At 39.3% G+C, this 23,449-nt stretch overlaps 4 protein-coding genes across 7 annotated transcripts; 1 reads left to right on the top strand and 3 right to left on the bottom strand.

The window, feature by feature from the left end:
• Nucleotides 1–1,221: 1,221 nt before the first annotated feature.
• On the top strand, nucleotides 1,222–4,681 carry LOC129596190 (E3 ubiquitin-protein ligase RNF14-like). The gene is made up of 5 exons (XM_055493391.1): nucleotides 1,222–1,683; nucleotides 1,867–2,022; nucleotides 2,383–2,928; nucleotides 3,215–3,535; nucleotides 4,126–4,681. Exons 1-5 carry the CDS (start codon nucleotides 1,471–1,473, stop codon nucleotides 4,429–4,431), a joined length of 1,542 nt encoding a protein of 513 aa, XP_055349366.1. The 5' UTR covers nucleotides 1,222–1,470; the 3' UTR covers nucleotides 4,432–4,681.
• Nucleotides 4,682–6,002: 1,321 nt separating this feature from the next.
• On the bottom strand, nucleotides 6,003–10,207 carry LOC129596244 (uncharacterized). Its single transcript, XM_055493471.1, has 11 exons — nucleotides 9,850–10,207; nucleotides 9,564–9,668; nucleotides 9,295–9,356; nucleotides 8,501–8,590; nucleotides 7,944–7,990; nucleotides 7,707–7,834; nucleotides 7,288–7,433; nucleotides 7,105–7,208; nucleotides 6,814–6,916; nucleotides 6,697–6,744; nucleotides 6,003–6,477 (listed from the first exon to the last, which is right to left on the bottom strand). Exons 1-10 carry the CDS (start codon nucleotides 9,875–9,877, stop codon nucleotides 6,703–6,705), a joined length of 855 nt encoding a protein of 284 aa, XP_055349446.1. The 5' UTR covers nucleotides 9,878–10,207; the 3' UTR covers nucleotides 6,003–6,477; nucleotides 6,697–6,702.
• Nucleotides 10,208–10,909: 702 nt separating this feature from the next.
• LOC129596203 (uncharacterized) lies at nucleotides 10,910–16,560 on the bottom strand. 2 transcript variants are annotated; one of them, XM_055493417.1, is made up of 7 exons: nucleotides 16,117–16,560; nucleotides 12,895–12,999; nucleotides 12,510–12,571; nucleotides 12,041–12,127; nucleotides 11,717–11,781; nucleotides 11,477–11,641; nucleotides 10,910–11,184 (listed from the first exon to the last, which is right to left on the bottom strand). In XM_055493417.1, exons 1-7 carry the CDS (start codon nucleotides 16,172–16,174, stop codon nucleotides 10,968–10,970), a joined length of 759 nt encoding a protein of 252 aa, XP_055349392.1. In that variant the 5' UTR covers nucleotides 16,175–16,560; the 3' UTR covers nucleotides 10,910–10,967. The 2 variants fall into 2 exon arrangements, with proteins under 2 accessions (XP_055349392.1, XP_055349393.1); XM_055493418.1 differs by having other exon boundaries at nucleotides 11,057–11,184; nucleotides 11,472–11,641.
• A 117-nt stretch (nucleotides 16,561–16,677) lies between these two features.
• LOC129596204 (uncharacterized) lies at nucleotides 16,678–20,074 on the bottom strand. 3 transcript variants are annotated; one of them, XM_055493420.1, is made up of 7 exons: nucleotides 19,697–20,074; nucleotides 19,401–19,517; nucleotides 18,841–18,902; nucleotides 18,244–18,352; nucleotides 17,509–17,628; nucleotides 17,392–17,449; nucleotides 16,678–17,054 (listed from the first exon to the last, which is right to left on the bottom strand). In XM_055493420.1, exons 1-5 carry the CDS (start codon nucleotides 19,722–19,724, stop codon nucleotides 17,603–17,605), a joined length of 342 nt encoding a protein of 113 aa, XP_055349395.1. In that variant the 5' UTR covers nucleotides 19,725–20,074; the 3' UTR covers nucleotides 16,678–17,054; nucleotides 17,392–17,449; nucleotides 17,509–17,602. The 3 variants fall into 3 exon arrangements, with proteins under 3 accessions (XP_055349395.1, XP_055349396.1, XP_055349397.1); XM_055493421.1 differs by having other exon boundaries at nucleotides 17,392–17,426; XM_055493422.1 differs by having other exon boundaries at nucleotides 19,407–19,517; nucleotides 19,697–20,066.
• Nucleotides 20,075–23,449: the final 3,375 nt, after the last annotated feature.

The following is a 23,449-nucleotide window of genomic DNA, read 5'->3' as shown; positions in this document are numbered from 1 at the left end:
CAACGGTTCAAATAGCTTGTAGAATGGTTTGGCTCAATGGCTACCATCTCGACCGTGGGTCCATCATGAAGCACTGACGAAAAACTTTCAGGCTTCTGAATTAAAAACCATGATTTATTAACATCTTTTGAGAATTTTTCCTTAGTTCATAGTTTTAATGAAAAAATTCAGAAAAAAATCTAGAATCTGTTTATGGACCTGAATCTTCCGGGGGTTAAACGCAACGGTGGATAATTGCAACTGTAGTGCTTATGTGGTCCTTAGTTTCAAGTGTCTTAATCAGAGTGCTATTGCTAGTGCTCACCGGAATGTAAACCCGAGTGCTGGTGTTAGTTATGATCAATGTCTTAACCCGAGTGCTGATATTAGTTCTAATCAAAGTCTTAACCTAAGTGCTTATGTAAGTGCCGTCAAGAATTTATTTGTGTGAAGACTGTAATTTACAGCGGAGTTTTCAAGCGGCTTTTCTACTCTAGTTTTTGGCGCTGTCGTTTGTGCGGATGCAATTTTTGTTTTATTCATTGGGAAAAAAGGACCAAAATGTGAAAAATAATATTATATAGTTACTGTGCGTTTACACAGTGCACTTGCGGTTGCATTGCACGAAGTTTTTTTATAGCAGAGTTAATACACACTACTTGGAAATAAATGTAATAGTAGACTTTCATTCGTTTTGATACTTAGTTTGTACTTTTATTACGATATTTATTAAAGGTTTTTCACTCCTAGAAATTGTTAAATTTTGACTGTGAAGCCGTAGATTAGCAAATGTGCTGCCGCTACAAGCGTTAGTTCTCACCATTACAGCATCGAAGTTAAAACGTACCTGAGCATCAACTAATCTGAAAGTATGCATTGACAATAACAAACTAAAAATTTAAAATCTATGATTTTTTCAATATCGTTCCTAATTCCTATCAGATACCCTTTTAGCTGTCGAAGAACAAAACGAACGTTTTTCGCTTTATTTGCGTATTCATACTTACTCTTCCAATGGATTTCATGGATTGACACTTCCAATGTATTGACACTTCCAATGGATTTCATGTTAGAGTGGATGTGTGAACGCCGTCACTGAACAAGACGCTAAGTGCGTTAAATGAACCGAATTGCGTGAATAACACGCATCCCAACCCTCCAGCAGGATTCGATCAGTCGTGATGATCTCGTCTACCGTCTCGATTTCTGACGCTTTCTGCTCTAGAGTAGACACTAGACAGTAGAGTCTCCAGCCTTTTTACGCATGCTGTAGAGTGTAGCGGAATGGCTCGTTATGAATGAAATCAGCTGAAATATGAATATTATTATTATACTCGTACTCTGTCTGTAAAATAGATAAATCATAAATGTGTAAAAATTTTGAGCTTATAGCTGCTATATTTTGTGACTTTTAAAGCTGGTTACTGCCATACTCCTCAAGATTTAGTGGTTCAAATTTCAAAACTTAGTCAGTTACACCGATCATAAGCAATGCCTTCCGAAGGAGATCTGGAACTGCAGCGAGACGAAGTTCTCTGCTTGGAATCACTGTTGTCTCCTGAAGAATTTCGGAAATCCGATGAAAATGCCAGTGGGATTTTGGAGATTTGTCCATTTTTTGAATTGGGTATCACGGCTATAATTGTGGATTCTCCGCCGAAAGTGGAAAAGCTGAATGAATGGTTGAACACTGAAGACCAGGAGGTGAGTGTAAAAGTTGAATATCTATATGAACGAACTCCACTGCTCCCCTCTCCCTTTGCGTTTCGTTAACTATCCCGAAACTATTGTTATATTTCTGTTAAAATTTCGAAGGATATTGTACAGTTTTAAGTGAAAACAATATCAGTGTTCATAGAAATAAAAGCGGATTTTCTGGAATTGCAGGACAAGACGAAATTGTTGAACGAGGACTTTAAAGGCCTGCATTCGCATTTATCGTATCTGCCTCCGATACAAATACATTTCCATTACCCTGAAGGGTACCCTTCGCACTGTTCTCCCGAAATTCGTGTTACAGCCTGTTGGATCCCTCGACGTCTGGTAAAACGTTTCGGCTCAAATTTTTTCTTAAATATTTGCTTCAATTTTGCTGCTTTTTTCGTGAAATAAATAATTATGTGTAAGTGTAACTGTAACAGATACAGTCATGTTGATTGTTGCGTACAGAATTTACAGGTACACTGAAATGACTGAGTGCTGTGGCTAACCGGCTGCTTTTTTAACTTCGACTACCTATTTTTAACTGTTTTTATTTTTCTGTTTTAAAATACGGGAATTTTAAATTTGTAACAAAATATCGTAAGCATTAATTTAATCGCGGATTAATCGCACGGTAAAACTAATCCTTAAGTACTGTAATAGCTATGATTTCTTTGATTTTTCACACGAGATGTGTTACAGGTTCAGCAGTTAGAACACCGCGTTAAAGTATTATGGGATCAGAATGGCCACCAGGCCGTGCTTTTCGAATTCTTCCAGTCCGTCTCCGACCTCGCTGCCAGCTTCCGGTTATTTCCTTTCACAGCCCCGTGCCTTCCCATATTTTCCAGAGAAAGCTTCTCCCAGTCCAACGAGACTATAGCCAAAATGGAGTCCAACTATCTGCTGCTGGTACCTCACGCTGACAACTTCCTCCGCTCTTTGCAGCACTACGACGACAACCGGACCGTGGTGCTCTTCCAGCAGAATACGCATCGTTGTAATGTATGTTTTGACACGCATCCGGGCACAGATTTCATCCGCCTGACCAACTGCCGACATTTCGTCTGCAAAGCCTGCATGAAGGGATTGTGTGATAGTCTGATACGTGATGGATCGGTGCAGAAGCTGCAGTGTTTGGAATGCTCGGAAGAATTGAATCCCTTTGATATTGAGGCGTCGGTGGATCCGGTGTTTTGGAGTCGCTATCAGAAATTCCAGTTGGATAATGCGTTATCTTTAATGGAGGTATGCTGATGAGAGACATCGTAAATAGTAAATCGGCACATTAAAGTTGATTTTACTGGTTAGGAATCCCATTTTGCCATAGTTATTATGTCGAAATAATTCATTATTCTTTCGAATTTACTGCGTAGACACTAATGCTAAAAGCAGTACAAACGACTCATCTTTGGACGTTTCATTTCAATCCAGTTTCGCTTCTAGAAAAGTTGCTTGGAATAAAAGCAGCTTTATTGTGCGAATGCAAACATTTAAAAAAGATTTATTTTAATGTTTCTTTCGGAAATTGCAGGACGTCGTGTACTGTCCACGACCATGGTGCAATCAAGCCGTGCTCAAAGAGGGCCAAAGCGACGCCGGACGCTGTCCAGGATGCGCCTATGTTTTCTGTGTTAACTGTCGCCGAGGATACCACGGAATCGAGCCGTGCCCATTGGATGGTGAAAAGCGCTTAATCGTGGATGAATACGAGAAAGCTGACAGCCAGACGAAGCTTAGCATGGAGAAACGATACGGGAAAACGCGATTGAAAAACCTTGGTGATGAAATCAAAGCGGAAGATTGGGTGTCGCAGAACTCTAAACCGTGTCCGAAATGCAAATTTCCTGTCGAGGTACTTCGGAAAGCTGTTCATGCCATGGTTGGAGCAATAATACATTTGATCGTAAAATTGTTTTAATGAAATAATGTACGAGCAATAGTATCACATAATTTATCTTCACGGTACTATTCTGTGTTCACATTAGTGAAATTTTGTAATTACATAAGTAATAAGGTTTACTAATCTCCAGATATTTATTCAGGGATGTTTTGAATTACAGTAGCTTGCAGTTCATAAGTGTCTCTTGCTCTCCGGTCGATACTCATGGAGTATCACTTTAAAATTTCGGTTTAACCAAGTTACATCGTAATTTTAATCATGATGATGTTATGAAAGTTTAAGTGCATATTGAGAATTGTATTATTTGGCTGATTGGAACTTGGAATATGCGGCAGTACGTACTTGAGCCCAGATGTCTTGTGAGAAACGCTTCCGACATTGTGAGCTGACAGAGCGCGAGATCTTCACCAATGATTGCGTTGAGTTTTTGTATGTTCTTCCCCGATAAGCGACCGATATTGTTATGTGATTTGCGCTATTGCTCCCTAAACATTTTCGTGGTTTACTAGAAATTAAATACCTGTTTTGTTGTTTTTTACTAGAAAATGGGTGGATGCAATAAGATGTTGTGCACGAAATGTGCCAGTCCGTTTTGTTGGATATGTATGGCGAAGCTGCCGATAGGCGACCCATATGGACACTACCAGGATCCTGCAAATAAATCGTGCTACATGAATCTTATGTTGGGCATGCAGATTGACGATCAAGATAATGACGAGGAGGAAGATGTACTGTTTGGCGATGATGCTGTTCCTGAGCGTTGGTTCGACGCTTTCGGTGCCGACCACGGCGAAGTCAATGGAAGGCTGATTTTAGATGGACTGAGAGAATTCTTAAACCGTGTGTAGTGCCTTTTTTTATTATTACGGCACAAGGGCAGACAACCCAAAAGGGACTTCAAGTCTGGTCCAGTTTCTTGGAGCCTAGTTTCTTGGTTTATAAATATATGTTCATTTTAAATGAAAGAGTGGTTATATTAATTTTACATGTGCTGTCGATGGGTTGCGTAACAAAGCGATTTGGTGAACAAAATGGATATTTTACGAGTATCCTTGTCGAAGTTGTCGTTGTTATCCGGTGTATTTGCAAAAAAAAAGAATGGCAAGCTTAATGCAGCGGAAAAAATATATTAGGAAGTCGGAAGAGTGTATTGAAGACTGAAGACCAGAAAAACAATCACGAATCTTTAAGGACCGTACGGGAACCTGGACATTCCTAAATATCTAAACCCGTATTTACTGCACGACATCAAGCAGCAGCAGGTAACTGTGTACTGAGCACTGTACTCTTATTTTGCAGCATAAGCGGTGCAAAACAAAGCCAAATTTTTAGAATTAAATGCTGGAATGTTCTCATACCTTCAGGTAGACGTTTATGTATACGTAATAGATTAAATAAGCAGTCTCCCTTAAGTGCCCAACGCAGTTCTGCATCATTGCCACCAATCGCGTACTCTCCTTGTTAAGCAGCTAGACAGAAAGGTCACTGCTCTAGTTCCTAAAGATTCACTGTTTAACAGATTAGGACATTACATTGGATTATACGGTGGCACTGACTGGTGAGCTGCTTCGTGGCGAATTTAACGGGTCACGCAACCTGACAATTCGTCTTCATTTCGAAGACGCAACAAAGCAGGATGTCGTGTACTGTACGCGATCATGGTGCAACCAAGCCGTTTTCAAAGGAGTGAAATCGACGCCGGAAGTTGTTTACGATGTTTCTATCAGTCCTGTGTTTTCTATGTTAACTGTTGTCGGATACCACGGAATCGAGCCGTGTCAGTTGGATGGTGAGAAGTGCTTTACCGTGGGTGAATGCGAGAGAGGCGAATACTGCAGGACCAAGCTCATCATGGAGAACGATGCGGGAAAACGGGACTGAATAACCGTGGCGTCGAAATTAAAGCCTCAGTTAGGTGTCTCAGAACTCCAAAGCGTGTTCGCAATACAAACTTCCCTTTGCCGTACGTCAATACTCACCAGCTGTTTATCTTCCTTTTGTCGAATAAGTTGAAATACATATCACCGGCCGTAAAGCGAAGCCCTCAGTTTAGTGATTATTTTAGGATGATTCTGTTAAGGTAGCCAAAAACGTAGCGTGCTCTTAAAAAATCGTAGCATTTCACATGTGGTAAAGTTATCTAAAGTACGCTCGGCTGCAGTACTTGAGTACCGGTTTGTTGAAAACCACATCTTATCTCATCAGTAGCCAAGTGTTTTCAGGTGGTATCCTTTAATCTTTATTTCTGTGTCCAGCTCAAGGTCAGGAACGCGGTCACTATCGTTATTGTGATATTGCTCCTCAATGAATGCTGTTTTCTAAAATATTGGCAGAATTCATGCATGGCAAAACCAAGACCACATTATTGAATCCTGCTACATGAATTTTTTGTTGGGTAATGCTACCTTGGATGATACAGTGATACTCATATCAATTAATTTCACATGCTGACTGTTGACATGCTATGTCACAAAGCGAAACGACAAACAAAATAACTAATTACAATTTACAAATACGCATTTTGTCAACATGTATCATCTGGCATGTACGAATCGTAACCAAAGAAAAACAAGCTTAATAAAGCGCGAAAAATTTATTGTAAAATCGGACGGTTGACCACAATGAAAACCAAAAAAAAATCAAGAATCGCGCATTACTGATGCCAGTTACAAGAAATGCAAAAAGACCCTTCCGGCAGCAGAATTATTTTTCCAGTATCAGAAGGGATAGCGTATGCGGAGCGTAGTCGACCGCAATCAGTTGCGGTCCATGACATAATAAATAAGTATGCAAACAAACATGGAGAAACAGTACAATCAACAAAATTTTTGGATAGATACAGAACTTGCAATCCATTCATGACCGGCAGAATTTTGCATACACAGTGGCAGTGCCTAAATGAAAAGCGTTTTTGGCGGTGCATAAGAAAACACTGACTTTAAAGTGATACTTTTTTTAAAAGACGCCAGGTATGTTCAACTTTTCTTTTCAACGTTAGAAATAATTCGGGAAATACTAGCAAAAATACGCCAGTGCAGTAGGTCGGAAGGCTGTGTAATATTATTTAGCAATAGTACGAGCATTTAATCATAAATGTTTGTTTTTTTGCTTACTTAAAATTAGCCGGCCTCATGGACGCTCTCCACGGGAAAACCGGAACGCTAGAAAGTATAGAAGGTACGATAATTGTGGAAAACACCACCGGTCACCGGATATGTACGAGTACTTACTTGTGCTTTTTGTTGTTCCATCATTTTAGCTTTTTTTCTCTCCTCGCTTGAATTCCTGCGTTGGCGCGGTACCCCTGTGCCTGTGTTCTCATTCATCGGCGTGCTAACAAGAAGTAGCTGACCATTGTAGAATAGCAACTCTTCAAAATACGTAGATTAACTGCTTCCGTCACATGTTAGTAACATTGACGCCAGACATAAGTATACAGATAAGTAATAATTATAACAATACAGTATACATATTATATGTATGCGATTATAAAGTGACCAGTTAACATTTACTTAATTTACCGAAACGTATCATTTGGACCAGGCGGCATATTGTTCGGTTCCATATTCACGATGTGATCCCGCTCGCCACCGGCACCATGGTGCTCACGAACCACAATTGATTCCTTAAAAAAAATCAATCACGCCAGTTTATTTTCTCAAAACGGGTTATGACTTGATATCTTGATATCTGTACTTATATACCTTTTCTTGTCCATGCAGACGGAGAAATCCAAGAAGGATTGCAAGAAAAGCAAATCCGCCGACCAGCAACAACATGACTTCCGGACAGTCGGTATGAGGCGGTTCCCCTCTCACCCAGCAAAACACGCATTTTCGTGCTTGGAGGACTATCAAATTAATAAGCATTTGATACACCATTTGCACGTACATATTAGTCTCCGCCAGTGCATTGTAAGCTTGTAAAAGAAACCAAGCAAATAACTAATGCTGTAAATTGTAAGACAAAACTAACGGCACATGCGCTGTCGATGATCACAGAAGTACTTGCAATACCGAATTAATAATCTGTATGGTCAACCAGGCTGAACCAGCATAGTAAGTAGTTACTAAGTACTGTGCAGTGCGAATACTGTGCATTCCCAAGCTTTGTTAATACTGACCTTCGCCGCCGATCCAAGTCGCCGCGATGCCACAGACCGTGATAGTAGTTGTTGACGGCTGATGCGCGCTGACCGATTTGATCGTTAAGACCCAAAACATCATTACAAATAACACGACAGCTGCCGGTCTAAAATACAATATGGCAATATAAAATACACAATAAAAATATCTAAAATACGATTTTATATCAATCAGTATGAAATCAGGTATAGTTCATTGGCAGGCAGTGACGATACCGAAACATTCTCGTATTTCGTTTTCCAGTTCCCAGTTTCAGCGCCGCCTAAATTATACAACGATTATTTAACAATTTTACATTTACTGAACTAATCGCAGATATCCGTCAGTGAGTTTTCTCAGTATTCAGTGATAATAATTTTCGAGCGTAAATGGTCCACAAGCTTTGATGAGTGCTTATTAATGGCAGCAGTTCCGAGCATCTGCTGTTGGTGACATGTATTATCTTACTAAGGCCTTGTCCCGAATTCAAAGCGAATCTCGCTATGGTACGGTTGCTCAACCGCACGAGGTGGCTGTATGCAGTGGCCACGCCTACAGATACGGTACGCGAAGCCACCTCGCGAGGTGGAGTTGCTGTATCGCAACGAGATTCGCTTTGAATTCGGGACGAGGCCTAACTAACGACTGGTCTACAACAACCAGCATGCACGCCGGTTTAAAACGACTGACAGTTAGCTACAACATACATACTTATCGACAACCCAGAGACTTCTGTTAGTTATTAAATTAATTTAATTTTCTGAATTTTTTTCTGAGAATACTTCTTGCATACTGTGCTCGTTCCAGTAGAATCTTTTTCAACCTCCACTATTGTTTCCAGTTTTGGTTTGCTCTTGAATTGTTCGCTCCGTACTGCGGGAACCTGCACACGAAATGAAAGCCATCAGACTGACAAACATCCGACAAGTGGGAAAACATTTGCATGTGCGCCCTTTGCAAAGCGATTATTTTAAAGTGAGCTGATCAGTTTTTATACGAAAGTGTTCTGCGCGAACTAAACATGCGATGGTATTATTGGTATCTCTGTTAATGTTATACTCGCAGAATAAATGTCAGTTGCAGTAGGCACAATAATTACTATCAAACACCTCCGGTAGTACGGTACGAATAATTACGGTTGTAATGTACGGTTTACGGATAATAAGGAATGTACGAACGACGTGCACCTATAATATAATTAACAAGTATCTTTAGATGTTTTGGTTATAAGGCCTGTACGCACTACCATCATGCACTATTAAGCAGGCTCTATTAGAGTACAACTAGGACATCGATTTTATGACGAATGATGCATTGACGTACCACAAGTTATTTAAATTATAAAAATACTTTATGAAATAACAAAATTTTTATCAAACATAACGGCTTGCGCCTTTGACAGTATGAGCACTATTTAAAAATGCAGTCGTTGTATATTCCTTAAACTACAAGTTTTTATTAATTACTAGTTTGCGCCATAAATAACAATATTTTGTCCAATACTAAAAGCTTTAAAATTTGATGTATTAACTAGTAAGCAATAACTTAAAGCGCTCATTAATTTTTGTTGATTTTCAGTACACTTACTCCGTGAAGGCCTCCTGGCGTTTTGTCCAGAAAAAATTTCACAGTGACATAGACCACGTCACCTGCAAAAAAGCATTTCACCAATAAAATATTTAATTTCAGTGCGAGGGGCTTTATTTATGCCAGCCCAGTACTGGCGAAGTTTTGCGCGAATGAAATTATTAATATTGTACATTCTTTCTCAAAATTAATCTGTGTACGAAAGACACGCGCGCGTTATACGACTTTCTGGTACGATCTCAACAATCAAGGTCATCAAAAATTCTTACCCTCTCCTTCAGGATTTCCAATAAAAGAGCTGGTTTGACGCTCTCCCCTCACTTCCGCTAGGCGTTGAGCGCTTCGAGCGCTGTACTTTCCCGATGAACGCGCACCTACATCGAAGCTGATGTCACTTTTAATACACAGGCATAAAATGCTTTTCAGGTACTCTTTCTGTGTACGATGAGAAGTGGGAACCGTTGGCTTAGCTCGCTTGGTCCTTCTTACAGTTCCTTGTATCAATTAGCGTTAAAATTAATCTGTAATATTAATATGCATGTACAGTACTCCTACCCTTTTTCACTCCGAAGATGTCAAACATAATTCGGCTTAATAAATGGTTGAAGTAAGAACGCTTCAGGTTGAACTAACTGAAAACCAGACAATCGTCTGCAAATGCGGCTGACGAAACGTCCAGAAAACGCGTCTGGCTGTTAAGTGTCAAGTTTAAATTATTGCAACTGTTTCGATGATCGAATGGGGGAAAATTTGCAAGAAAGTTGCATAGTTGTCACCGTGCCAAAACCCGCAACAATAGGGCTAGGGAGAGTCGTCGTGATTTCTCCTTCTTTCATTGGTCCTCCTTCTGCCCTGCTGGCAACAGTGTAAGAAAGTGTGTGAAGTTGTGAACGCCCAACGTTTTCCTGCGTATAAACCACCCTGACCGCGGCTGGTAAACGGGAAGCGTGTGCCAACTGCGGTCCTATAACGGCGGTTTCCCTTTGATCTATCGAAAACGTGCAGTGCTGCAAAATTTTTCCTAAGAAAGTAAGAATGTTCGGCACTTGGCCGTTGTGAGTACGTTAGCACCATATTTTTCCTGTCGGAAACACTTTCACTTGCTAATGCTACCACAACGCACGAAAACTTCTTATAAATAAATACTCGTACATACTGCAGTACATAACGGTGTATAATTACATTATGTGCTTTACTAGGTATTTGAAAACTGAAGTCATTTCTGCCATCGCTGATCGAATTTGTAGGAAACTGTGCTTGCAAAAAACGTAATTTAGTAACAGTCAATTATTGATTGGGTATATTCTTGTCAAAATAAAGGTCACTCATTTTATAAGATTTCGCAGCGACCACTGCTAGCACACAGTATATCAGCATTCAGTAAGTAATTTAAAATTAAAAGATTCTGTTAGATTATGCGGCAACACTGTTAGATTATGCGGCAACTACACCGCCTGCTATACTACGACTGTTACGATTATGCGACGATAACGATTCGTAGTGGCAACTGGCAATCGCGACACTGGCTTCGATGAGCCAAAAAACGGTTCCGTGTTCGTGCTTATCATTGGCGTACACGATCGTTATCTTTATTTAATTATGATTATGAGCTGGTTGTACTGCAAACAATGGAAACAAAGCTTAACAGTCGACACAGCAAAATAATTAAGTACTTAAACTGCAAATCGCACGGTTGTGAGGAAAAACACAAAAACGAATCCCGCATCATTCCCGACAATCAGATATAAGGCAAATGATACGTTCGGCAGCACACGTATTCTTTTAAAATCGGTAAACATAGCAACCACTTCAGGGCAACCACTTCCGGGGATCCAGACGGACCGAATTCCCTTCAGATCCACCGGGAGAAAAAATCGCGGGCATTGTGGGCTATCAAAACAAGCATTTTATTTAGTGCACGCATATGTTACACAGTTAAAGTTAAAGTACTATGTAGTTCATATCTCTTGCTGGTCCAGTTCATATCTCTTGCGAAATTTAAGTGCCAGTAATAGCGCGAGCAGTATACTCACTATGCTACTTTAACCAGCCGTTGGTGGATACACTAGTGGCCAACAATAAAAATACTTATTGATCTACAGATTATTGTAGTACTGGTGCAATTATAGAGAAGCGATCCTGTTTCGTTTCCCGAAGTTGGTACTAGTGAAACTGACCTTACACGTATACTGGCCTAAAGGAAGGCCCGAAGTCCCCCACGGCCGAAGTAACCGGTGGTGGGCCCGGTCCGCCCGCGTTATTTCCATTAATTGGCACAAGCCATGTAGCGGCAAAGTGAAGCAAGACGAACGCCAGCGTCGTCAGCAGCAACAGTGCTGCTGCCGGACTGAAACACACAAAACAAAAATATGACTCGACCGGTATGAAAACATTCACCTGAATTTGTTGACCACTACGATACCGGTACAAGGCTGCTGATGATTTCTTCTTTTTTCTGTACAATCCCACGGTTCCCATTTCGATGATCTAAAAAACGTACTAATCTAAATAACCTTTTGAAAAAAAATATCCGATAATCTAGAGTTTTTACCATTTGTGTGAAGCTTTAAAAAATATCGCTTCAAAACTCAATTACGGCTGGTGACTGGTTCGAGCATTAGATGTAATCAAATCCAGCAGTTATTACCCACAGGTTACATGTGCATTGCATTGCTGCATTCATTTTGCGTTTTACAAAGTACTCGTATCTTATGGATACGATTATAATTGTACTTTTTTTGCATACCGTGCTGGCATTCGGGCTAGGCTCCGCTTCCACAATGGCCCCCAGTTTCGGACGTGATTTGAATCTTTTAAACCGAGCTGCGGCAACCTAGATATAAAAAAACGAAAGCCGTTCTAGTTAAATACAATTAGTTAAAATAGTACAGTAAATAACATTTACTTACCATTAACTAGCAACAACTGCCATAACACATGTACATTGAAAAATATTAGTAGTGTCTCCAACGTTGACCAATTGAATAATTGTCTCATCATTCGTGCAACCCAAACGCTGCTCACACTGTGCTTCAACAGCAGATTAATTTCTGTCGTATGAATACGAAATTATAAAACATGACGGCGCTATTTTATACACAAAACCATTTTTAACAGACAGATAAGGAACATTTTTTTCCATAATTTGTTTTATCTTGATATGTGAAATCCCTACTTAGTATGCACCGCTACGCTGACATCTGTAGCACTCTTACACCGAATAGATGGTTGGGTGACTTCTCCCTGAAGAATTTTCCTTTCACCAGAATCCGTGGGCCTGTAAAACAGTAAAACTGTGAAACTAACTTTTTAAAAATTCCAGAGCAAGGTATCGAGCTGTCCTAATGAAAAACTTGTGTGGAAAACGATTAGCTGCATATTTCATGGATTTCGGACAGATAATCTATTGTATAAACAGTCGTTTTGGTTTACATAGTTTAATGCAACATTAGCGTACTGGGCACATAAAAAAACTTATTTTCTGTCGATAATATCAGTACCCTATTTGCTGTATTACTCCGAAAGGCACATGCGCGAGTGTATGCGCCGTACCTACACTATCAGAATCGCATCAGTAAAGGTCACAATGAACTGTCTTACCCGGGCCAGGTGTGCCAATAGTCTCGTTTTTATAGGGTCGTAACCCACGAACCTCCAGCAATCGCTGGCGGCTGCGGGCGTTGCGTCGACCCCATAACCATCCCTCTGCAACGAAATCATTTGTTACACTGCGGTACCGCTCGTTAAACGAATAAACACTGCCAGCCGTTAACGGATTGATTTCGCACTCATGATCACGTACAGAACTCCTCAATTGTATAAGCTGTTTGAACATACACAGATATTGCAAAAACGCGATATAATCAAATTGTCCGCGTAGGATTACCTTTTGTGAACCAAAACCAATTGAACATTTTGTTGAATCGCAAAAGTTATCTGATCATGAAATATCAGGAAACGCTTTAACTCTACAGACGTTAACAGAAATTAAAAGGGCACTGACGAGTGACGACCGTCGGAAAAGCAGAATAAGACTGACACTTTCTACAGAAAACGTTGGCATTGTGACGAAAAGTCCAGACTGCGAGTGCGTTTGTCCGTTTTCCACAAAATTTCCTCGAAACAATTACTACGATGATCGAACTGGGAGAAACTGTGCAAGAAAGTTGCACAGCTGTATTCGTGCCAAAAGAAAAAAAACCGGATGGCAAAGTTGATCCCGGAAACTGGGAAGTGGTGAGTTCTTGTCGTATTTCCTAATCCATTAAATAACTTACCGCCGTATACCGCAGAACGCTTTCTACTTTCTAATTTTTACTGTTGCCTTCTGACTCACACTCATGATTCAGTAGGGAATGCATGCAGAGTGCAGACATCACATTTATCTTTACTCTAGGTGCTGGCTGGTGTTGGTTTTTTCGACCGGGTGTCTGCGTTCAAGCAGTTGTTGTTGCCGGCATTTTACCATACCATGCCATTTACAGCCAGATCGTAACCTACTCTGTAGACTCTCAGATACAAAATTCCTATGTTTTAGGCTTCGATTCCGCAGTTCGTGAGTTATAACCTTTAAATTGGATGTTCTCGCTTTTTTTACTTGACCGTTGAACCACGTTAATTCTTCAAAGCGGGATTAGCAGGAATATAGGATTAAGCATCGTACATCTTTATGCGGTAAGTCAGTTAATTATTAACCATTACAATACAAGTACTTACTACTTTTCCCGATAAATCTAGTAACTTTGTTACTGATCGTGTATATTACTGTGTATATTACGTGTCCGTCTGTTCGCCTCTGTTGAATCGGAAGTCGAATCGCTATTACAGATCTAGATAGAGTGATAACTAGAAATATCGCGTATTTTGTTTATCGTGAACTCGTCGAATTAAAATAACTAAATTATTAGGATATTAAAAAGAATATAAATTATTAGAGTCAGAGATTTGCGCGTTTGCAATACCTGCACGCCGTATAATAGTAAGCCTGTAGCGGCAACATACTCGTACATCTGTGCAATAATTACAATTATTTATCAATAAAGAATGTGTGCATATTTATGAACAACCCATTGTGGAGATTTTTTATCGCTTTGTCAATCAAACGCTACTGAATTAAACCTTGGGAGGTTTGTCGTAGAGATGTTAAATATCATAATAATTATTATCATAATATACTATCATATAATATCATTTATAATGTCATCGGTATTATTTAACTTTGATAGCATCGTATTTTAGTCACCCGTATTTAGCTTTCTTCCACGATTATTGGCCGTAATTAGATTTTCGATCGGAGATTTCCTCTTTAGCGTACACGCATTTTCAGGTCTTTACCGGAACGAGCCGGGAGACGTCTTATCACGAGTGACGATCTAAATCACATAGAATACGCATTTTTTCCTCAAATTAAAACAGACAAATGTGTACCTCATCATTTTAATTGTGCTGACTTGATTTGTTTGCCGTATTCGTACTCCTAAAATCTTATAGCAAATAAAAATATCATTAGCATGAACGAACAACGAAATACCGAATTCGTTCCTATAAACGACCAGAGAGAAACAGAACGACCGCGAAAATTGAAGAAAGTGTTTGTTTCCGTTCCGTTCCTGTTTTTGTTGGCATTTATCTGCATGATGATAATGCGTACAAAACCTTCGTCGTACGCCAGTAAAATAATATAACATATCAAACGCGATGAGTGCGTGAGAGCGTGTTTTGCGTAATTACTTTAAATAATACAAAAAAATAAATATTATGTGAAAATAGTTTCTTCCGTCATAAAAATTACTCAAATTACTTTATTGACCATAATTAGAAAGTATTCGCATGTGCGAGTTAATATCGATGCATCGATGCTACAAACGTGCGAACTTATAGTATGGAAACTACCAAGCATCCCGTACAAAGTTACAAACATACAGAGCAATAACTATACAGTATATTAACAAGTACGGCACCTTGTACATTACATATTACCAAGTGTCAAAATAATTGTTTTGCCATTGTTTATCGTCGTAAGGTCACACAGTACAAATTCTTTCCACTACTGAGATTAGGCTTTCCGATCGATAGCGTTGTTTTCGATTGGTTTTAAGTTTCAACTCCCGGATCTCCCAGCTGCAGTCGCCTGGCGTCGGGCAATGCATCGCCTCGACGACCGCCCCTCCGCAAAGAAATCATGTACCAACTATAGTATGATATTGTCCGTTATAAATGCTGTCAGCTGCAAACCATTAGCGGATTTCTCGAAACAACATCGATGATCGGTCTCGGACAAAACTGCCCGGTGCGCAAGAAGTCATAGCTGCAACAGTACCAAAAGGCGAAACAATAGCGCTGGGAAGAGTCCTCGTAACATTATTGGTCCTCCTTCTGCATTTCTGCCAGCATTTATGCCATCCATAAATGCCATCCATAAATATCTTTATTCATATCTGGATGACTGTATCACATACAGAGATTATGGTCTTTACTCAACTACTCTGTGGATTTTGTGTTTTTTTTTCGTCAGGATGAACACTGATCAACTGCGCGACATAAAACTTTTAAGTTTTAAGTAGATGTGGATTGTGTAATGCAAGCTAAATGTTTAGACGTGCTGGTACTTTTTTCATTTCATCGATCTGGTGAATATTTATGCGTTAAATTAAAAGTGCAAAATAAAGGCGTCCAGAATAACTTCGTACGATTATACCACTAACTGTGCAAATGCTTTGTCCTTGTCATACAAACAGAAAGATCACTCATTGTATACGATTCCGACATGAATTAGTGTTCATCAGATTGGGAGATTGCGCTGGATTATACGACGGCACTTACCTCCTGCGTGGCGAATATAGCGGGTGCAACTGCAGCCCGACCATTCTGACCACTGCATGGCGTTCGCAACCGGCCATCTAAATCACCAGCCTGATTAACCCTTGAGGCTTTTCGCAATGGCCCCGAGAATTCCGGATGATCACCACTGAACCTTGCCGTATCAGATGGTAAAACACAAACGGTATTTATGCGATGCACAAGACAAAATGCAGCAAAAATTTATAAACTTTCTTCTAGCGTAAAAGCGTAAACTACAGCGTAATTACGCTGTAGTTGAGCAGGGCCAGCTTCGAGGTTAAATCAGCAGTACAATCGTCCGTTCGTTGGACACGTATGGCGAAACTGCCGGTGGCCGATCCATATGGGCACTACCAGAATCCCGCTGATAAATCCTGGTACTTTTATAATTCTTGTTTGGAAAAGTTGACCAGTTACGTTCCTTAGATTTAATTACTAAATATAAAGATTAATAGTGCAGTCCTATAGCAACTGCATCTGTAAATGTTAACGGTTGAAGCGCTATGTGACAAAGCGATATGGAGAACAAAATGGGTAGCTGATGGCATTTTTTCGTAATCATCTGGTATGCATTGCAAAATCGCCGAAAAACAGACTTAATACAGAGGGGAATGAATCCCGAGTAATTCTAGCAATCGTAAGTATGCAAGATACGCATGGTAAAAGCGACGCATCTTTGTGAGATTGTCAAGTGTCAGCCACTGCGTATACGAAAAAAAATAAAGGTTTGTTGCGCACCAGTTTGTCTAACCGCATTTAACAAACATCGCAAAAATCGAAAAGTAAAAAAATATCAGCATATTACGGAAAACACAAAACTAATCCAGAAGCAAAATTCTTACAAAACCAGCACACATTAACGGGATACTTCATCAGGATGACATCGCACTAATATGAATCCAAATGCATCAGAGCAATACCTAAATTAAAAACGCTTTCAGGATCGCATAAAAACGTTCGCGACAAATTGAATACTTTTAAGGCAAGAACTGTGAGAGCGTAGGAAACTTATATAGATATTTGATCGAAATGAACATTTGTTAACCTTGAGTGTAGTGGATAGCGTCATAAAAACAGCAGCAACAAATCACATTAGAAAGTGATATGATCGCAATTAATCTACAGGAGTAACTACACATTTCTTGATCACAAACCTACTGCAGAGTGCAGGCTGCACCTTTGATAACGTGCCATAGTACTGACTGTACTGTTGTAGCAATTCTTTTCACTGTTTACAATTCGGGTTTTGTTGCTTACCTTTATGTTTAGCCATGAGGGCTATTGAGTCGAGTCTAAAAATTGTTAACGCGATAAACTATAAACAAAAAACGATGAACTATTACTTATGCTGTATAAAGGTGCCATTTAAATTACCACTTTCCGTGGCCAGTTTCATCTTCAAATTCAACCTTGTCGTTACGTTTGCTGTCTTTATTCTTGTCCCTGGGACTACGCTGGCGACTTGTGTCTAACTGAACTTCATTTTGCGGCGTACTAAAAACAAAATGTCCGTGACTGATAGTACCGTTGTCGTACTAAAAATACTCGTATAAATGTCTGTAAGTATTGTACAGATAAGTACTGTACTTCACGTAATACTTTAGACATGTGTTTATAGCGATACTCGATACTCGTTTCGATATGCGATTGTACAAGTTTTGTTACTACTGTTATAATAATTTATCATACGAGTATATTCATATTATTCTGTTACGCAAGCGCCATCTTCGGCTTCGCTCAGATGCTATTGCGGTCTAAAATAATTTAAGGGAAGGAATTTTTGTGAGATTAAAGACATAAGGATAAGTGAAAAGTATCATTTCATATACTGCATGCGGTTTTGCGTACACAAATATAATTTAGCAATAATCATGTGAAGGAAATTACTACAGTAAAACCTGTGTAATTTGAACACCTACGGTTCCTTCAAAAGTGTTCAGTGTAATCATCTGTTCAATATTCGCAGTGGCTTTCGCAGTTTTCGAGACGCGCCGGTTCCTATACGGTCGTTGTATTAACTATTAAAAATTAATTAGAAAAAATCTCATAATTCTGAAATTAATTATTTTTATTTGTTACTCTCATCCACCGTTGGTCAACATGATTTACCTGCGTCCATCCGAGGAGCGTTCATTATCAGTTCCGCCAGCGATCCCGTTGACGTCGGGCCGTCGGCGTCATGTGAGTGATCGCGATTGACAGTACTTCTAGTGATTTTCTAAAAAAACGCAGCAGAATTGAGCAGCAGATATGAAATTAAAAGCCGTATGCAACACTACTCAGTATTCAGCAATCTGTGTTAAATTAAATATTAGTCGACATTTTTTGTTTTCTACCTCCGTACAACTTCGCACTGCGAGCTGTAGCAATCTAGATATAAAATGCAAAAGACGGTGTGACCAGAGCTTATAATTAGAGACAGTTATTACACTTGCACAGAAAAGTTGTATCATAAATTATACGAAAACACAGTGACTAAAGCGAAAACATTCATGTGTTTTCAGAACACTTCCAAGGTTTACGAGTAGTGTGTACGTATCGCATACGAATATGCTTTCCCGAGTAAAACAGTTTGTAAAAAATACGTTAACTACACGTTAGTTAAAGGCCAAAATTCGAACAGTGTTCGAATTTTGGCCTTTAACTAACGTTTAGCTAACGTATTTTTTACAAACTGTTTTACTCGGGTTTGCAGTTTGCACTTACACCGCGCAAATGATTTGGCGACTCTTTGTGGAAGAAATAGCGCGTGGCCGTGATCCGAATGCCTGTAAAAGTTAACTTGTTAACAATTTTAAGCTAGACAAAAATTGATGGGATTCATTGTTTTGTACTATTAAATTATAACATGTGCGAAAAACGTGCAGCTTGCTTTATGGTGTTCCCGATCGAAGCGTTAAAACAGAATTTACGGCGGCACTGGCGTACTAGCAATGTAAACTAAAAAAGAAAAAAGCGGTTTCTGCATATAAATATAATCTGCATTTCTGCACAAGCAGTCTCTGCATTTCTACATATTTTTCAGTACGAGTATATGAAAGAAACAAACACCTGTTAAATGAGAATGATGGGTTAGAAAATATTGTTAACGAAAAGCTCATGTGCGTATGCGCCGCCGTATGTACAATACACTAGACTTCAAAATGATGTCACACAATATCCGCACATATGCGTAGCGCTATTAAAACGGTTGTGGATGCAACATCTATGAAGTACGTATGCAAACTGTAGAGATCATCGTTACTAGGATCGCACGAATTTCTTACGATGACCTTTGCCCGAAGGAGGCTTCCCAATGAAATTATTTTTGGTGGGTCGTAACCCGCGCACTTCTTCCAACCGTCGGGCACTGCGGGCCTTGAGTCGCCCCGAAAACCATCCATCTGCAACGAAATCTTGTTGCAATATTATGAAATTGCCCGTTATATCAACGTGGACATGAATGTGGACCGTTAGCAGACTGATTTTGGAATCCTCAGTTTTTAGAATCTGTAAAATTTCCTGAGCATACTTCGATGATACGAAAACACAATATAATTAAAAAAACTTTGTAGGGGAGTACCTTTCTTGAAAAAGAATAGATTGAACATTTTTTGCAATCGTAGAGTGGTCCGAGAATAAATAAATATCAGTCAACGCTTTGTTACACACGAAAATGATGTTAACAGAAAAAGCCACAAACGGAAAAGCTGAAGATTGACTGCATACAACGTCGTCGTCGTGGCGAAATGTCCAGACACTGCGTTGAGCTGTTTTCTACAAAGTTTTTCGAAACAATTACTTCGATGATCGAACCGGGAGGAACTGTGCGACAAAGTTGCATAGCTGAACTCGTGCCAAAAGCCGAAACAATAGCGCTGGTGGGATTCCTGATTGGTCTTCCTCCTGCCTTTGCTGGCAACAGATAAACGCCCAGTTTCTTCTATATAAGCTGTAAGCAACCTGTTGCAAGTTGCAACCGACGTTACTCGGGAAGCAGCGGCGTAACGAGCTCAAAGGTTTGGGGTGGGCCACAAGTATGGTTGCCAAATACTTGGCGAAGTCGACTTATCAAGTTAATAACTTGAGTTAATCGAAAAAACTTGGACGAAAAGTCAAGTTATTAACTTGAACTTATTCTTTCAAACCAAGTCAATGAAGTCGACTTCGTTTGTGAAACCAAGTTCTCAAGTTCTGCTTCAAGTCGACTTACAATGTTTTAAAAACATTTGAAGAATTTAAAGTGAACCGACGATATCTGCGTTATTTCTTTAAAATATTTTGATAATGTTGTCGTACAACACACTTTCGCTGTACTGCTCCAGCCACCGAACTGGAATATGGCCACACGGCTGCATATGCAGCCATGATGCAAAACTCCGGGCGGGTGGCTGGAGCAGTACATGGAACGGTTGTGCGACGTCTGATATTTCCCCTATACGCAAATTTTCGTATTACTTTTTATTCGACTTCAAGTCGGCTTGGAGTCGACTTCAAGTTAATAACTTGACTTGAGCTTCCAAGTCAAGTCAAAAAAATTAACTTGGATGTCCAAGTAATTTAAAAATTTTGACTTTATGGAAAACCCGAGTCGAAAGTCAAGTCAAGTTATTAACTCAAGTTTTTGGCATCCCTAGCCACAAGTACTGGCTTTGGGGTAGGCCGTTCCCATAGACTCTATGCTATAACTTTTCGTTTGGGGTGGGCCGTGGCCCCCAAATTATTAGGCTCGTTACGCCACTGTCGGGAAGCGCTGCCAACTGCGGGTTCAGTTTAAAAGGCGGCTGCTCTTTGATGGTTGCGAAAAGCGTTGGTCATCAAGAAGTGCACGATACAACGTTTTAAGACGTAATTTCGTAAACAGGAGAAAGTATTCGTTGGTCTTGGCGAATATAAATTTTTTCAAAACATTACAGGTGCAACTGAAAAGGATTTTAGAGGCTATGATGCAATGAGCGTATTATTATTTTATGCATTGAGCGAAAACTACTAATTTCTTTTAGCAGTTTTGTAATAAAAAATTACGTATTAAAACCAAGATAATAGGCATGACGAGACAGCCCCTTTTTCAAATGAAACAAATATCGTGAAAAAAACAATTGTAGATAACGGTAAAGCAATTATTTTGTGACACGCATTAGTATTGATTTGCATAATAATTCACCGAACTCAGATCTTCGAAGTTACAACTGTTATGGCTTTCACTAAAAGAAGCTCATTTACAGTAAAATTATCTGCAGTTGTTCAAAGTCCATAATGCCATAGAACCATGGTACGCGTACGTGCTTACGATTAACACACGGTCAAGGCTTATTTTTTTTGCTTTGTAGATTGTACGGGATGCTTTGTTAGTTTCGATACGATAAGTTCGCACGTTTATACAGCATCGATGCGTCAATTGCATGCAATACTTTCTAGATTACGATCATTAAAGTAAATGTTTTTGAGTAATTTTTATGACGGAATAAACTATTTTCAAATATTCTTTAAATATTATTTATTATTTTATTTAACTGTTTTCAAATAATAGTTATTTTTCTGTAATATTTAACGTAACTGCGCAAAGCACACACTCAGGCGTTCGATATAATTATTATTTTACTGCCGTACGACGAAGGTTTTGTACGTGTATCATACAGATAAATGCCAAGAAAGGAACGGAACGGAAATTTTAAATATTATTTTCTTTAATTTTCGCGGTCGTTCTGTTTCTCTTTGGCCGTTTATACGAAAGAATTCGTTATTTCGTTTTTCTTTCATGCTAATGATACGTTTATTAAAATTAAAACTAATTAATTAGTTAAAATTTTGCTATAAGATTTTAGGAGTACGAGTAGAAGTACGGCAAACAAATCAAGTCAGCGCAAATTAATGATAAAGCACACATTTTATCTGTTTTAATTTGAGGGATTTACAGATCGTCACTCGTGATAAGACATTTGCCGGCTCTTTCCGGTAAAGGCCTGAAAAATGAGTGTACGCTAAAGGTAACAATAAAGAGAAAATCTTGGATCGAAAATCTAGTTACGGCCAAATAATAAGGCCAATAATCGTGAAAGAAAGCTCAAAACGGGTGAATATGATGTGATTAAAGTTAAATAATACCGATAACATTATAAATGATATTATATTGTGATTTTATGATATTTATTATTTTCACGACAAATCTCCCTTTAATTCTGTAGTGTTTGACTGAAAATGCAATAATAAAATCTCCACAATACATCATTCTTCGAAGTAAAACTGTATGTACGATATACACGTAACTATGCACACATTCTTCATTGGTAAATATAATTGTAATTATTGTACAGATGTTGTATGCTGCCGCTACCGGGTTGCCATTGTACGGCGTGGTACTGCAAACGAGCAAATCTCTGATTGTAATAATTTAGAATTCTTTTAATTCTAAATAATTTAGTTATTCAACGAGTTCACGTTGAATAAAATACGCGATATTCATAGTTATCACTGTAACTGTAACAGTCTAGAGTAGGTTGGACTTCCGATTCGACGGAGGCGAACAGACGGACAAAGTACACATGATCAGTAACAAAGTTATTAGATTTATCGGGAAAAGTAGTAAGTACTTGTATTGTAATGGTTAATAATCAACTGACTTACAGCATAAAGATGTACGATGCTTAATGAGCCTTAGTCATATATTCCTGCTAATCCCGCTTTGAAGAATTAACGTTAATCAACGGTCAAGTAAAAAAAGCGAGTACATCCAATTTAAAGGTTCTAACTCACGAACAGCGGAATCGAAGCCTAAAACATAGAAATTTTGTATCTGAGAGTCTACAGAGTAGGTTGCGATCTGGTTGTAAATGGCATGGTATGGTAAAATGCCGGCAACAACAACTGCTCCAACGCAGACACCCGGTAGAAAAAACCGGCACCGGCCAGCACCTAAAGATAAATATGTTATGTCTGCACTGCACTCTGCAGTGACTCTGCACTCTGCATGCATTCCCTACTGAATCATGAGTGTGAGTCAGATGGCTACAGTAAAAATTAGAAAGTAGAAAGCGTTCTGCGGTATACGGCGGTAAGTTATTTAATGGATTAAGAAATCCGACAAGAACTCACCACTTCCCAGTTTCCGGGATCCACTTTGCCATCCGGTTTTTTATCCTTCTTGCCCCAGAGCAGGTCACGCTGGCGATGTGTCTAGGCATCGCAAAGGTCATACATGCGCTGTACACACCCATCGCTGTACTAGAATCGTAACAACCAGGACCAGTATAAATTTCTTCCGTTGTTCTTCCAAATCAGGCTTTCCGATAACATTGTTTTTGGTTGGTCTTAAGTCTCAGACTCTCAACTCCCGAAC

This window comes from Paramacrobiotus metropolitanus, unplaced genomic scaffold (genome assembly GCF_019649055.1).
Source record: "Paramacrobiotus metropolitanus isolate TYO unplaced genomic scaffold, Prichtersi_v1.0 Parri_scaffold0000087, whole genome shotgun sequence".
In the NCBI taxonomy this organism is placed as follows: Eukaryota; Metazoa; Tardigrada; class Eutardigrada; order Parachela; family Macrobiotidae; genus Paramacrobiotus; species Paramacrobiotus metropolitanus.
This window is presented reverse-complemented; position numbering and strand designations above follow the sequence as displayed.